Consider the following 16,640-nt stretch of genomic DNA (forward strand, 5'->3'; position numbering starts at 1 on the left):
AAAGTCATCCATATAACTACAATAAATATACACTATATTTCAAATCTAAAACCATATGGTAGCTTTGTGTAAGAAAAAGATCAAAGTGCATAAAAGTTGTACTAATTACTTCTATGGTATTTTTAAGTTGTTTTGATTGCTGATATGTTGTTAGAAAAGAGAAGCATGCACATTCTTCAAAATATCTCCTTTTTGTGTTTAAAGTAAATAATAACTTAAAGGAACACAGTGAGCAAATAATGAGAAATTGTCATTTTGGGGCGAACTATATATTTAAATATTATAAGGTTATGCTTCTAAACCTCAGGAGATTCATATTTTTTTTTTCAGGTTCACATTTAATTATTGTATTTTATTTGTCTTATTATTAGTATTATTAGTATGACATTCTTCTTAACCAAGGCAATATTATGAAAGTGATTTGAGTTTGTAAATTGTCATGTATTTCCTGTGCGGTGTGGTCCAGGCATGCTCCCTGTGGTCTCCACTCATGCGCTGTCCGGTTTTGAGCTGACTCTGAGCCCCGATGGCACTCGCGTGGGAAACCACAGGTGCTCCAATCTGCTGGACTTTAATGAGGTGTCCACACGACATGGCTTTCTAACCAAGGCCACCCGGAATATAGAGAGTGTCAGAGAGACTCTGCCTTATCAGTACAGCCCCGTCCTCAGAGGCCAGAGCACTCTACGCTTCTACAGGAACCTGAACTTGAAGGCCTGTCAATGGGAGTTTGTGAGTTATTATGACATGTCTGAGCTGCTCACAGACTGCGGAGGAACGATCAGAACAGATGGACAGGTGAGATGTCATAACCATTTTTAGAATCCTCTGCATTCTACTGATTAGTGGTTCATCACATGCAACTTTTCTAGTCCTAGAGCTAAAATAATGCATTTAAAAGACTTCTAGGGTTGAGAAGACAATAGATATTCTTATTCCTCATTCATCTGTTTACATATCCTCACTCCTGTTGATGCATTTACACCACTATAGCCAGATCACAGCAAAACTTGCATTGTAAAAGTGGGCCAAATTTGATTTTTTTTTTTCTCTCATAATTTAATTTCCTGGCTTCACTGTATGTGTTTTGGTACCATTCATATGTTATACTATAAACTATGTATAAGAGTGAAAACTAGTATATTTAAATATAGGAAGGTTTCTTCTTTTAGGCTTTTTTGATTTGTTTGTTTTCATCTATTATGCACAGCACAGCCGTAACTGTTTTCGGGTTTTAATTCTGCCACATTCTTCATAGTTCTCAGTAGAAGAGGAGATTGACTTCACTGTAACCCATTGGGCTTCTTTATTCATTTCATTTCATTTCAGAATTTGAGCTCATGTTTAAATGGCTCTCCCCTCTAATCCAGTCTCTAAATGTCTGAATGAGCTATGTTATTACAAAAATAAGCCTTAAAGTCTGCAATAGCTCCGTAAAACGAGACATGAATTCAAAACGCATCTAAAAGATGTGCTCGGATGCTGCTGAGGATATCGAACGGAGCCGGGTGAATATGAAAAGCCTGGATCTTCTCTCCCTCAGGATGGGAATTTGACAATATTCATGGGGATTTTTCTCGTCTTGATTAAACCCAGTCCAGCAGGTGTTCGGACCAGCCTCATTAACGAGGAGCACATTTTTATATCCTGGTATTTTGATTATAATTGACTATGTAAATTACCAAATGTTTCTTTCAATCAAAGCAGATTATGCTTTGAGACAACTAATCTATTCCTCTGACAAAATGCATCTTGGCTTATTGATGAAATTTACTTTGTCAAACAGCCAGTGCTTATTAATAGCAACCTCTAGTGGAGAATTTTAAAAAGTCTTGTTGCAGTATTTGTAGCTGTTCATCTTCAGTATCATTTGACTGTGTTTTTGAAAGGTGCTGAACCTGGTGCAGTCATACGTGACCCTGCGAGTTCCTCTCCACGTCTCATACGTGTTTCATTCCCCTGTGGGAGCAGGAGGCTGGCAACACTTCGACCTGCATTCTGAACTGCGGCTCACCTTTGTGTATGACACTGCCATCCTGTGGAGGGATGGTGTCTGCAGCCCCCCTCAGGCAGAACTGCAAGGCAAGTCATGAATTTGAGAAAATCTCCATAAAGAATGTTCCATTAAAAACTTAAATTGGGGAAATTAAATAGGAGAACTTTTATGTCCCATAGGATGAGAAAAATATTATAATAAAAAAAAGTATTTCTTGCTTTATAGGACATATTTTGATAGCTTTAAAGGTAACACTTTAGAATTAGTTAGCTACATAAGTTAACATGAATTAATAATAAGAAATTGTTCTACAGCATTTGTTAATATTAGTTACGATAATTTCTACTTTTACTAATGCAGTTTTAAAATCAAAACTTGTATTTGTTAACATGAACACATTGTGAATTAACATAAACAACAAACACTTACATTTTTACTAACATCAACGAAATATAATAAATGTTTTAATAATTTTTTCCACTAATTTTTCATTGTTAATTTTAAATTGGCCAGAATTTCTCTATTTTTCCATTCTAATTCCCCTTCTATAATAAATGTTTAGGAAGAGTTAAAAACAGGGCAATTTTGTGCCTTTTCTATGAATATAAAATTCTGTTTTCAATACATTTGTGTTATCTGTACAATTTGTCATTTTTCTTTTATATTTGACTGTCATGGAAATGGAGAGTACATCTCTGCCATATTCCCATATTCTTGGAATACAAAAGTCACATGTAGTAAGATTAGTGGGAAATCATACAATATTTATAATGAAAAGATAATCAAATTTTCTCTGCAGGAGCTTTATATCCAACCAGCATGAGGATTAATGAGCAGGGAAGGCTTGTGGTGAACTTCCGCACAGAAGCTCGCTTCAGGGGGTTGTTTGTAGCGGTACATTATGGTAAGTTTTGGCATCTATGAAATCTTATGAATTATAGCCATTGTTATTAATTAGGGGTTTAAGTACGTAGTGCTGAAACCCTGTTGTAATTAAAATTTTCAAAGATCAGTATTCTGACCTAAAAGTGGTCGGGCAGACCAAACCGTAAGGCGTAGAGACCTAAACTTTTGAGGGATGGTAGTCCCCCAGTTTGCAACGCAACCAAAACGTGCCCTGATCGACCTGATGGAGGCGCTACAGCTATCAAAATTACAAAATTGCAACTAAACCACTTGTCACAGACTTAAGTGTCTCATATAATTGGAATCCATGGGTCATGATGAACAAAAAATGCTAAATTTAGGTGAAGTGTTCAGCTATTTTGGATTTTTTTGAAAAACCTACTTTTGCGATCTAGTCCTAGGTATTTTGCCCGATCTGAACCAAACAAATTCTCTGGAGGGTGAAAATGTTATATTGCGCAACATTTCACACATACACATGGTATTCATATCATATGATAGATCTCCTCATTCTGAACAACTGTGCAATTGCTGTCAATCAAATCGTTCATTAAATATTTGAGAATATATATATTGAAAAAAAAACTATTGTTGCGAACTAGTCCTAGGTTTTTCACTCAAAAGCCCACTGCAATGTACAATTCTCTGGACTCTCAAAGTCAATAATTATCAAAAAAGATTTGTCTTTACACTTTGGATAGATGTAACAAGGTCATTTAGAAAAGGGCCTGGCCAAATATACCTAAAAGCCTAAAAATCCTAAACTAAAACTCAAAACTTCATGAGACTAGGTGATCACATTCAGCATGCGGTTCTAAAGAAGCATGGCAATTTTTATGGAGATTGCACTATAGGTATTACTATAACAGGTAAAAATAAAATAATCATATTTCTATAGTAAATTACCTGGAATTGCAAAACTTTTTATTTTTAATCACTGATTTAGGTAGATACTGGCTTGCTAAATAATAGTCATAAATAATAATAAATAAAACATTTGTTTTGCTTTGATTTGATTAAATTAACTTGCTATCTTGCTATCTTCCCTGATTACCCAGCATCCTCTGTGAAGACCATAGTATTGAGTGCATACCACCCAGGCTTGACCTTTAACCTCACTCTGGTTAGGACTGAGCCTACCTACAGCCAGCCGGTTCAGCAATGGATGTTCATCTCAGACTTTGCTGTGAGTTGATCTCTCTTTCCCCACTTTGTGGTTTTAAGAACATTTCTGTTTACTTTTTGTGATAAACAGTTCTGGCAGTGTTGAGTCGCCACTTGATGACCAATGTAAAATCTGGGTTCTAAAACAAAAGACTAGCTTGCATGAATCCTGTTTTTTCGTGACCTGCAGGTTCGTGATTATTCAGGCACATACACAGTGAAGCTGATTCCCTGTACAGCGGCGCTGAATGTGGAGTACACCTTTCCTCCAGTCTGCAACCCTAGAGAGCCCGTTACTTTTCATCTTGATATCCGCTTTCAGCAGGTATACTAAAGAAATATTCTGTCAATAAAGCAGAAGTGAAATAAATTCTCAAATTTTAGTTAGCTTTTCGTTTCAGATGTTCATTCTGCTTGTTATTGATAGAATTTGTAATAGGAAAACTGTTTATTAAATTGGAAAAACGCAGATTCCAGTGTGTGTGTGTGTGTGTTATAAATAATATAAAATAAGATTTGCTGAATTAATCAGTTGCTTGAATATCAAAATGCAATATGTATTTATGAAATATTTGATCAGTTAAACCAAGCTCGTCTAAAGAAGTATTATTGTCTTTACTTTCGAGGTGAGTGACCCTGTGGCTGTGGAGTTCAGTCTGAACACACAGATGTTCCTGTTGTCTGAGAAGGCATTGTGGTTGTCAGATGGATCTATGGGCTTCGGCCAGGAGAGTGATGCGGCTTTCTCTGAGGGTACATCTACTAAAACACCTAACTTAATCAGTTCAAGAGGCTATTTCTTTAAACAAGTGAATACAATCAACGCACGGAAATCACATTGCAATATTCGTTGTGACGAAGTTTTGCATTGATAAACATCACTTAAGAACATAAAAATCTAGTTTGCTTCAGTTGTCTGTTGTTGCACAGATGTTGAGATGTATCTTAGTTAAACAATCTAGTCATTGTGTAATTTCTAGAACTGCCATTCTTGTGATTTATGTTTCACTGAGCTGGTTCTCTTCAAGGTGACACAATCTATGGACGGGTGATGGTGGACCCTGTGCAGAACTTGGGTGACTCTTTCTACTGTAACATTGAGAAGGTGTATCTGTGCACCGGCGCTGATGGATATGTTCCTAAATACAACCCCGCCAAGTCTGAGTTTGGATGCTTTGCAGACTCTCCATCCCTGTTGTACCAGTTCAAAATTATTGTGAGTATACTAATCGAAGTCATTGTTAAGTGAAACAAAGTTTTGTAAAAAAAAAATATATATATATATATATATATACATTGCAACTTTTTTCTATTTAATATATATATATATATATATATATATATATATATATATATATATATATATATATATATATATATATATATATATATATATATTAAATAGAAAAAAGTTGCAATGTTGGCAACTAACTGAAACTAAAAATGTCTAAAATGAAAACTTTAATAAACATAAATTAAAGCTAAATAGAAACATAAAAAGACAAACTAATAAAAACGTCAAAATAAATTACTAAATGCTAATTCAAAATAAGAAATGGTATATAAAACTATACTATTATATAAATAATACTAAAATGACACTGTGTATAAGTCTTAATAATTTTATATTAATATTTGTATTTTATTTGATAATAAATTATACATTTATTTAAATAAATTGTATGCTAATATAATAATAATAATAATAATAGTTTGTCTGAAAAAAATCCCATGACTCCACCTATCCTCTAGGACAAAGCCCAGCCAGAGACTCAGGTCAAGGGTTTTGGGAACGTGGGTTTCAAGGCCCTGCTGGCTGTAGATGACCCCTCTGCTCTGTCTTTGGTGAAGCAGCCAGGATCTGATGGATTCAAGCTGGACTCTACTCCTCTTTTCCAGGTCTAATCTTTTTGATGGTTTATTAGTTATGGAATGACTACTGTATATACAGTGGTGTACTGCAAATCTGTGACATCCTATACTGGATTTCTGTCATTTACAATGTCAGTCTTGCTAAAACCCTCTATAATCCTTCTTGTCTGTAGGTGGCAGTAGGGAGGGAGTGGTTCATTCACACCATCTACACTGTTCGTTCAAAAGACAACACCAAGCGTGGCATTGGCAAACAAAGTGTAGAGTACCACTCAATAACATCAGGTGACCTTGTACCAGCGGAGGCCAGAGGACGCTTCAGGCGGTCCAACAGAGAAGTCCCGATACTGGCGGAGGAGATCGGACCAGAGAACAACCGAGGAACGAATATCATACACATCACTCTGGACCGCCGCCATCGTCACTCTGTGTCTGTGGAGGAGCTGTTCGCAGACAGACTGTCTCCACGGGAGCTCAGTGGACGAGGTGCGGAAGAAGACGTGGTGACTGTGGCAGGAGCCGTCGTGGGACTGCTTCTCACCGTCCTCATGGTTATGGTGTTGGCACTGATGGTTCGCTCAAGGCGGACGCCTGTGAAAAAGGCCCCAAGAGTCTTGTCCAGCCTGCAGCCTGTTATAGTTAGAAGCAGCCTTTGTAATGGTGACAGCTCAGAGGTCTGAAGGATTAATGGACTACTTGGAGACTGTACTGTTCTCCTTTGTCATACATTGGATCCGTTTGTTTTGTTTTATTTGTTTTAAACAAGTGCCTCTGACAAGTTTTATCTTACAGAGAAATCACGACCCAGTTCATCACCAGTCCAAAGAAATCATTTTTAGTGATGTTTTATGTTGTAATGGAATTTCTGCTTGTCCAGTAATGGATTGTTGAGGTCTACCCATTGTGAGTGAATAAAAGAGGTAAAATAAAAAAATAAACCATAAATGAATTCATCCTTTAATATATGAAATATTCATAGTTTTAATATTATTTTATGCTAGTGGATGTATTAACAGAAACAAGATCTCATTTGCTTCCATTTAGTTTCATTAAATTCCTAAATTAATTCCCAAAATAATTTTTGATTAACAAAAAGAAAATAATAAGAATTATAGTGTGAATAAAAGTATAATAAACAATCAAAGAAGGTTATAATTAATATTATTATTAACAATATAATTTTTTAAGTTAATATTTATTATTATTGTTGTTACTCTTATTTTTTTCCAACCTTTAGTTGTGAATACATTTAAAAAATAATAATATTAATAAAAAAAGAATATTTCAATCAAAGTGGTACAGTAATTCAAAGTTTCCTTAAAAACATGTCTAAAAATAAAAGTAACGGGCCCATCACTTTAAACACTGGGTAACACCATATGGGTAATAAAGAGGCATATACAAAGACATTATGAAAAGAAAACGTCAGTTAAAAGTTGTTTCTTATGGATCATTTGGTGCATTCAAATGAACTGATCAGGACACTGACACCTTTATTAATTCCATGTGTTAATATTTGCTTGTATTACAGTATTGGCTACTGTATTTCGGGATATGTGATGACTTTGGAGAATATGACTTTTCCTCAGTTGCTCAGTGTGTTTTACAGATATGCTGATTTTTAACAGCAAGTGCCAAGCTTTTAATGGAGAAATGCTAAATATGCATTTCATATCACACTGTCAAACAGTTGTTGTCACAAAGTTTACATTCAGTCTGTCAAATGTTGTCAAATTTCATGATGTTGTTGCCGCTGTTTCTATTTATTATCATTTAAGCATTAGTATTCATGAGAGCTGTACTGTACGTATTAAATATTGCAGTCTTATCTCACTGAGTGTCGTTTTAAAATAAGAAAAACTGTGACACAGGAAATCCCTCAGATTTCCAAATTTGTGTTTGTCTATTGTAGCTGACTTTTTTTTTTTTTTGACCAGATTCACTTTTCTCTCACAATGGTTTATCAACTATTACTTTTTTGTCTTCTGTTGTTAGATAAATCAAATTTTTTTATGCATCCATGAAAATCCAGCATCCTATCGTCAAATCCAGTTCACCTCCTGACAAATATATTCATCATCAGGCTGATAATATTTAAAAAGAAATGTGCTATGCAATAAAATCAGTGGATTGATTCCATATTCACAGAGGATTTTAAAGGTTAACAAACATGAGCACGATGTTGGGCACAATGAAACACTCATTATGTTCGAAATGGTATTTATGTTGAGATACTGTGGGGGGTTTTTTGTACATGGTTCACTCCTAAATATTTACAGTGCTAAATGCATTTTAATGTACTGGGCCTTGAAGCATAAAATAAACTAGTCTTGAGACTTGAAATCTTTGAATGTCTTATAAGTGTACTGAACATTTGTTCTGTTCAGTTGTAGTTAATTCATAGTCACTGAGGATTCTTATTGAACTGTTTTTGATGCAGACATTTCAAAATAGAGTAAACAAAATGAAATCACCTGATGACAGTGAAAATGATCAAGAATCAAGGCTGGAACAGCCTGGTTTACATGTAAACACAATAATGTAGTGATTGCTTCTCACGTCATGATGTGATTTTTGGATCACGGGTCACTTAAGGTGAAGTTATGAGTACACCAGATAACCACTTTCCCGGTGATTAAGTTCAGGAAACCAGACTTTTACAGTACCTTGTCAGTATGAGAACACTCCCACCAGGAACTATTAATCAAGTGATTTAGATCGGCAGAGTTACATCGTCTTATGGAAAGATAAACTGTTGCTTCTCTAAACAAATTAACTGACATAAGCTGTATAACATCTAATGTAAGCTAGAAAATCATATATTGATATTATACAAGTGCAATGCCAAGGTCTCTGGAAGATGTTCTAATATTTGATATTTTCCTTTTCTGTGGATGAGTGGGCAGTCCGATAACGATGACTTCTTCCATTTGTTGTGTTAGGCAACAATGAAGTGGGAGAAGAATCCGAAATCCGTTTAAACACTTGATGGTGTTGATCTCCTGGAGCACCAAAGGGTCCTAACATCTGGAACACCCAGATGAGGCACTGAAGTAGGTGCAGAAGCCCCTTAATCAGGAACACACAGACAAAAGCACCTTAAAGTGAAGGTTCTCTAAGCCAGAGACTCGAGACATGCTGCATCTGTTGTTGTCTCGCTGGACAAAGACTTTTAATGTATCTATTGATGTCCCTTTCCTCCAGGCTTGAAGCACAAAATGTGGTTGAATCTGTTGCTGCCTCAAAAGCTAGAGACTCAGAGCATGGTGCATCTGTTACTGTCTCTAGGAGGCTTAGAACACTGTGTATATGCTTTTGTCTCACCAGATGGGAGACAAGAAGTGTCTGTTGGATAGGGAAGAGATTACATTTTTTGTGCTTCTCCATTTCAGGACAGCTGGTATCAGAGCACACACAGAGAAGACCACTCTTCTTCCTCCTTGGAGCTCATTTGCATAAATAACAGTTAGAAGTCTTGAAAGTTTTACCAATGCATTTATCACGTTCCAACCGACCATCACAGTACCTTAAGTAATATAACTGCATTCGGTCTGAACACAATGGAAAAAGATCGAATTGTCATGCATACATTCAACTGTCTGTTAAGAACTGAGTTTGTGTTAGATGTTGCACAGCACTGAGAATGCTTATTTCTCTGAATAAGGAATGCTTATTTCTCTGAATAAGTAAAATGGAAGTGATGTAGTTTGCATCAGTTTTAAGATTTGAAAACCTAGTTATGAATGGATTTGGATAGATTGTTGTTATCTCTCTCTGTTTCACCCAATGCTGCTGCATCCGGAGGTCCTAGGGATTTTTTTTTTATGGCAGCTAGGCCAAAACCTAAGGGATTAGTCTCTGAATGGGTGAAAGGCAGGAACTGCATGTGAACCAATGAGAAGTCCTGTCCTTCTTCTTGCCCTCTGGCTGCTATCAAGTCTCTATCTGATTGTGATGGACAGTTTGTTTGTGTTAGTCCACCAAGATCCACTCGAAATGTAGAAGACCTATGTCCACTGTTATGGTGAAGCCCTGACATAGACAGACCTGGCCCTGAAATGTGCTGTTCGCCACAATAAACATAATAAAACCACTTTATTTGATAGAACTGTATTAAAACATAATATGTATAATACAGGCTGCCTACAACAATGGTTATCAATTTACAACAAGAAACTTAGATGGAAAGCTCAAATCACTAGAGTCAGATCAAATCCAAGACAGATATATATATATATATATATATATATATATATATATATATATATATATATATATATATATATATATATATATATATATATATATATGAATAAAAGTTAAATATAATAATATTTAGGAAGAGTGTGATTCTTTCAAACGAACTGTTCGACAGAACCGATTCGAGACCCACGAAACGTAACCAATCAGATTCACCACAAGCGCCCACGTGACTGAACCAGGAAGTGAGTCCAGAATGGGCTGCTCTTTCTCTTCCGTGTACAATCCTTTCTGGCCCAGTAAAGCAGTTACAGTGTTGTTTGGGAAAACATGGCTACTGCCGGAGATTCGAGAGTAGAGCTTCAGAAGGAATTAGTCTGTTCTATTTGCCTCGATTACTTCGACGACCCCGTCATTTTAAAATGCGGCCACAATTTCTGCCGCATGTGCATTTTGATGCATTGGGAGGAAAATGGAGGCGATGATGTGGGTTACCAGTGTCCGGAGTGCAGGATGGTGCGTGGCTTGTTTTGATAAACGTTGCTAGATTTTGGGGTTGCCTAGTTACAGCTGCTTGAATTAACTTAAGGGATTCCTATATATTCGCGTCTAAATCATGCAAAGCGACTTAAACCGGGAGTCTGAATAAAAACCGGACTTTACTGTGTTGTTAATAATAGGTCTGATTGATTTCTCCGACCTCTGTTATTGTGTCACAAGATACAAATCACCGCACGAGCTTTTTGTCGGTACAGCACCGATACTTTTCTGCGCCGTGTAACGTTACATGCAACTTTGTCCTTTTTTGCAGGTGTTCGCGAAAATGAGTTTCACCAAAAACTACCTGGTAAAGAACTTGGTGGATAAACTGAGCGACTTCGACTATCTGAAGACGTGTAGGCCCTCAGCACCCGCGAAACCCGTGAAGATGGACGGGAAATGTGAGCGACACCACGAGGAGCTCAAACTGTACTGCCACACGGACAGGAAGCCCATCTGCGTGGTGTGTCGCGAGTCCAGAGCCCACAGGTGAGGCGCAGTCACCTGAAGTGTTTCCCAATAGACCAATTTTAGGTTTGTAAACATTCAAGATGCGCGCGCATCATGGTTGCAGAAAACCCGGGAGCGAATAGCCTTTACGGATAGAGAATTACAGGGATACATAATAAAATTGTTAGGTTTAAAAACATTGCCGATTATATTGATAAGATGTCAATTTCAAAATGTTCTCTGCATATTACATGAGCTTGTCAGTCAGCGATACACTGTTATTCAGTGAGATTGACGTTAGATAGTGGGATAATCTTAGATCCGAAACAGGGAAGACGTTTTTTTGTGCGCGGAGACTATCTAGTGTCAGAAAATGACGGTCTTCAACTGGAATAAAAGAATTTCAAAATTCTGACTTTATTCTCACAGTTCCGAAATTATATATCACAATTCTAAAAAGGAAAAACAACTGTTCATTCTCTCTTTTCCCCTCAGCTCTTCGTTTTTTTTTATTTTTTGAGTCAAGTCGAGTTATAAAGGTTTCATTTGGATATATAAACTTGTATTTGCGAGGGAAAATACTCAGAATTGTGAGATAAAATAAATAAATGTTATGTAAAAATGTTAATAGTAAGGTCTGTAGGGCTACTACAATACATCATTGAACAGCAAATGTGAATATTATGTAGACCTATTGTTTAAATCAAATGTATGCTTTAAAAGTACAGTAATCATAGCAGTTTTCATCTAAAATGTCTATTTTAACATCAGCTTTTACCTTCAATTGGCGTCTTTTACTACAGTATTTATTTGCATTCCGATCTTGACATCAAAAGGCGCAAAAATATATATTTTTTCTCTTATTCCATGGATTTTTCCCATTTACCTCCAGTTGTTCCCAGTGTTTTTCTGCAACCAGTATGCACGCGCAGCTGCAAGTGACGTAACTGTGACATCTACTCTGAATTGGTCTATACACACACACAGCGGTTGTGTATCAAAACCTATTGAGTTACTTACCTAGACATCATTTTTGGTCTTATATGCTGGCAGCTCAGTAGGTTTCAATGCTTGACCTCTGTCTTATCACCAGGTGTACTTCATCTTAGCATTATGAATTAAAATGGCCTTGAAGCATCTAACGTAGTTGTATTTATTTTTTCTAGACACCATGATGTTGCTCCTGTACCCGAGGTTGTTGAAGACATGAAGGTTTGTTCGACATTGCTTGGTTTTTGTCTGTTGTGTAAATGATTTGAGTTAGCCTTTCTGTATCTGTTACTCTTTTGTGGTGTCTATTTTTCTCTCTTCTTGTCCTCTTTTCCTGTTGTCTTGGTCTATATGCCCGCTAACCTTGGGGCTGGAACAAGGGGTAACAATCTGTCACTGTAGTGCTGTGAGATTTAGCACTTACATTAAGTGTTTTTCTTACCAGACAGCCTTGGAAATGTCTTTAGGTAACTCGTAGGCATTGTTTGATTGCAGTCTTAAGGTTCTTTTCAGAGCAGTTCAAACCAAGTAATATATGTCCAGTGAGTAGTGTTGTCTGTGAAATTAATTAACACCAAAAATGTGGGTACCTATTGTACCATGGTGGGTAATTTTGCTCATCCAACAACTGCTGGGGCCGATCGATACACAAATGTGTGTGAAGATTTGTAGTCTCATAGGTGAGTAATCCTAGAAATTAACCCTGAACATTTGCAATTTTAATTAGCTTTGAATCTAAAGTGCATTGTGAATGCAGAGCTCTTTATATTTATTTTAAAATTAATAATACTTTTTCTCAGTATGTTCATAATAATTGAAATAATATTTAAAATGCTGTTTTAATAAATAAATGCGTATATTGTAATAAATAATGTGTTCAGAAATTATTATTTAAATATTTTTTTATTAACTTTAAATGTAATACATTTAATTAATATATTTGGGTAATTCTAAATATATTGGGTAATATAATTTAATATAATTTGTATACAAAATTGAAAAATAAATAACACATTTTCAAGGTATTTATATTTTATATTAAATATTTAAATAATATTATTAAAACTATATAATATATATATTTAAATGGTTGTATTATTAAAATGTATTCTTTATTTAATTATAATTTTTTTATTACATTTATTTTCATAGTTGTATAATTCCAAATATATTGGCTACTGTTTTTTGTTAACCTAAATTAGGTTTCCGAATTAAAACTCTAAAGTTTTAAAACTCTTAAGTTTTGAGAAGTTAAGTGGAACTCTGTTTTATTTTTATTTTGTGTGGTATATTACTTGATATATTTGAATTTTGAATATATTTGAAAACTAAAAATGACTGGTAAAAAATAAATCTAAATGGCTCATTGTTCATCAGTCACTGTGGTTGGTGGGCAAAAAACTCTTATCCTTTTCTGGAAACTTCCACATAAGTAAACTGTGACACGTTTCACATGCATGAATTATCTGTTCCTTTGCATTATTTTTATACCCAAGGTCAAACATGTTCAAATATTAGATGGAACGTAAAGCAACAGGTGAGCATCAGATTCTTGTGTAGAGTAAAAAAAAATGTTTTACTTAAGTATTTTAACTCTTTGGATACATTGTTGGTGCCACTACAGTAATATACCCATATATGTTGACAAGATCCAGTTCTTCTATTGTACTTTGCATAATATTGGTGCTTTAATACTTCAAGTTGAAAGATTTCTCTTTTGTTTTAATATGCAGAGTGAGCTGAAGCTGAGACTCATCAAGCTGAATTGGCAGAAGTCCATGTGTACGAGAGTAAAGAGCACAGACGAGCAGGCCAAAACTGATGTCAAGGTATGAAAGCTCACTTGTTCCCACGCTGACTTTGCATACATACAAATGACTCCAAATTGGTGGTTATATAACCTGCTGTGGATTTATTATCCACGGGGAGCTCTTCATACTGAATCTCGAACATCTCAACAGCTTAAAAAACAAGCCTTGAAGGAGAAGATCGAAGATGATGTCGGTGCTCTGGTTCAGTTTTTGTTGGATGAGAAGGATGATCTGCTGGAAAGGCTGGAGGTCGAAGCGGAGGCCACTATCGGGCTGATCGATGCCAACCTGAAGCGTGTGGAGAGCGAGGCAGCCAAAGTGGACAAAGCCATCACTGAAATTCAGAATCAGCTAAGTGACAGCGCTAACTTTGAGGTGAAGAACTTCATACCTGCAATCATATTCCAAAACATCTCATCTATTATAAAATAAAATGTTCTTTATTACATATGTTGTTGTTGTTGTTTTTTTTAAATCAGAACAAGGATTATTTTTGAACATGATATAAGAGTGAAGTTGTTTCCATGTTCTTCAGGCTTTCAACATCTCTCAGTTGTTCATATTTAGCATTATTTTGACTTTATTATTAATGTTTAACTTTTTTTCCCCCTTCCAGAGTATCAGTAATTCATACTTAAGGTATGCGAATCTGTATTATTTAAATCATTTGATTCATGAACTTGTTAGCTATATCTGCGCTGCTACAAATCTGGATAATTTTTGAGTTTGTCTCTCATAATGTTTTTTTTTTCTTTTCTTTTTTTCTTGTAGCTCCTCTCATGTAAACCTCGGCGTCCAGGCCTCTAACTCTCCTCCAGATTTCTCGGAGTTCACAGGCCCATTTCAGCTCATCATGTGGAAGAAGATGATGCATGTGTTACACACAAGTAAGTACTGTTGATGTGTTAAAGTGTGGTCACAGGCAAAATCCAGTAGGAACCTATGAGATTGGGAATTTCGTGTGAACGGGAAAGATTTCACCATGCAGGTTTTGCATCAGGTTAAGTTAGTCATTGTGAATTTGTCTCATTGACCAAAAGAAAGTTGCTTCATACGTCACTATACTATTGACAATGGACCTTTTTTTACCCTAGAAATTGAGCTAAAATACTGCTATTGTGACCACATTTTCAGTAAAATATGTGGGACCCAGTCATGTGATTGTAATTTTTGTGATAATGTTTTTGTGAGTTTTTAGTTATGTGCTAAACAGCTAACCAGATCTTCCCTGTTTTCCAGTGCCTCAGAACCTGACTCTGGATTTAGACACCGCTCACCCCTCATTGGCCATCAGCGACTTTGACACAAAGGTGGAGGAGGGCCGGGTGCGCTCCCAGGAGCCCGACATGCCGCAGCGTTTCACCCGTTTCTTCGGGGTGCTCGCTACTGCCCAGTATTCCAGCGGACAACACTACTGGGAGGTGGACGTGCGGGACAAGGGGGTCTGGTATCTGGGCGTCACCACCGAGTACAGCAACCGTAAAGGTTTTGTAAACCTATCGCCCTCTGCTGGCTACTGGAGCCTGTGTCTCCAAGACCGACTGTACGCCAACGAGGAAGACTCGCGCGTGCCTGTGGCAGACTATTGGAACTCTCCTCGTGTCGGTGTCTTCTTAGATTACGACCGGGGGCATGTTACGTTCTTCGACGCTGTCACAATGAAACGCATCTATAACTTTGTCACGTACTTTGACGAGCCTGTCTCACCCTTCTTCAGCCCAGGAAAAAACGACCCGGGCAGCCGACTACAGATATGTCATTTCTACTGAAAACGAAGTGATGCGTATGTGCAGTTTGCAACAAAGAAAACAAATCATGATATGCTCCTGTTTTTGTGTTTTAGTAAACATTTCAGGGCATTTTCCCTCCTGGAAGTCAGGAGGATGTTTGTTCCTAAGCTCTGCTGGGTTTTTCGGATTCAGTTGATCTGAATTTACTAGTTGCGTAGAGCTTTGATACACCATAATCTGAAGAAGTGAATTGAATTCCTCTTGCTCTTGAATTATGATGTAGCCCCACTGATTCAGGTAGAGAGGTATTGCAGGTTTTTACGCACATGTCGACTTTAGCTGCTCTGTGTCGTCTTATGTCTTAGACCTCAGTGTTGTCTTTTGTACATCAGTGTAGAGGTGAGAATAAGGATTGAATGGATTAATGGTTGATAACATTTCAAATTGAAAAATTAGTCAAATGTTTAGAATTTTTATTTTATTAACTGCTCTGTATTCCATTATATGGCATATTTACATGTTTTTTTCCTTCTTTATTTTCCTTTTTTATTTAGTTGTCTGTTAGGGATGTATTTGTTAGACAAACTAACCCATAATGTGATGAGAGTGTTACATAAGGCTCTATGTTCGAACATTTCATAATTGCTCAGACTGCAATAGGTGCTATGCAACTTCGAGTACGCAAGTTTTCGGTGACAAAGTAGATGAGATGTGCTGTGAGGAGCGTCCTTCTGTTCATTCAATTAAGTCGAGATTTTCTATGAAGGAGTACATCCTGAAGCTGTGTGCCATTCATGTTGCATCATTTTTATGTAACTTTCAAAAATAGTTGAATTTTGTTTTAGCAGTAGTCTAATCTAATCTCATGGGCTGATGATAAAGAGAGATTCTGGAAATGCTCGTTTTTGTTTCCATTTTTCTGAAACGAGCACAGTGACATTCCAGCACCTTTAGACTGAGGTCAGATGGTTTGTTGTTCAT

General features: G+C 36.4%; 2 protein-coding genes across 2 annotated transcripts in view; both read left to right on the plus strand.

Annotated features, from left to right (window-relative positions):
- The window catches only part of LOC132132589 (FRAS1-related extracellular matrix protein 2-like), a 58,511-nt gene extending 51,674 nt beyond the window's left edge, over positions 1–6,837 (plus strand). The window contains exons 16-24 of the mRNA XM_059545022.1: positions 467–798; positions 1,890–2,086; positions 2,791–2,900; positions 3,961–4,088; positions 4,257–4,391; positions 4,693–4,819; positions 5,095–5,282; positions 5,819–5,965; positions 6,112–6,837. Of these exons, the coding sequence (XP_059401005.1) occupies positions 467–798; positions 1,890–2,086; positions 2,791–2,900; positions 3,961–4,088; positions 4,257–4,391; positions 4,693–4,819; positions 5,095–5,282; positions 5,819–5,965; positions 6,112–6,618 (1,871 nt within the window). The 3' untranslated portion in view covers positions 6,619–6,837. The remainder of the gene's footprint in view (positions 1–466; positions 799–1,889; positions 2,087–2,790; positions 2,901–3,960; positions 4,089–4,256; positions 4,392–4,692; positions 4,820–5,094; positions 5,283–5,818; positions 5,966–6,111) is intronic.
- Positions 6,838–10,398: 3,561 nt separating this feature from the next.
- LOC132132128 (zinc-binding protein A33-like) lies at positions 10,399–16,173 on the plus strand. The gene is made up of 8 exons (XM_059544413.1): positions 10,399–10,654; positions 10,950–11,167; positions 12,295–12,340; positions 13,852–13,947; positions 14,080–14,304; positions 14,546–14,568; positions 14,701–14,816; positions 15,169–16,173. Exons 1-8 carry the CDS (start codon positions 10,469–10,471, stop codon positions 15,696–15,698), a joined length of 1,440 nt encoding a protein of 479 aa, XP_059400396.1. The 5' UTR covers positions 10,399–10,468; the 3' UTR covers positions 15,699–16,173.
- The last annotated feature ends 467 nt before the right edge of the window (positions 16,174–16,640 follow it).

Source organism: Carassius carassius, chromosome 49 (assembly GCF_963082965.1).
Source record: "Carassius carassius chromosome 49, fCarCar2.1, whole genome shotgun sequence".
Lineage (NCBI taxonomy): Eukaryota > Metazoa > Chordata > Actinopteri > Cypriniformes > Cyprinidae > Carassius > Carassius carassius.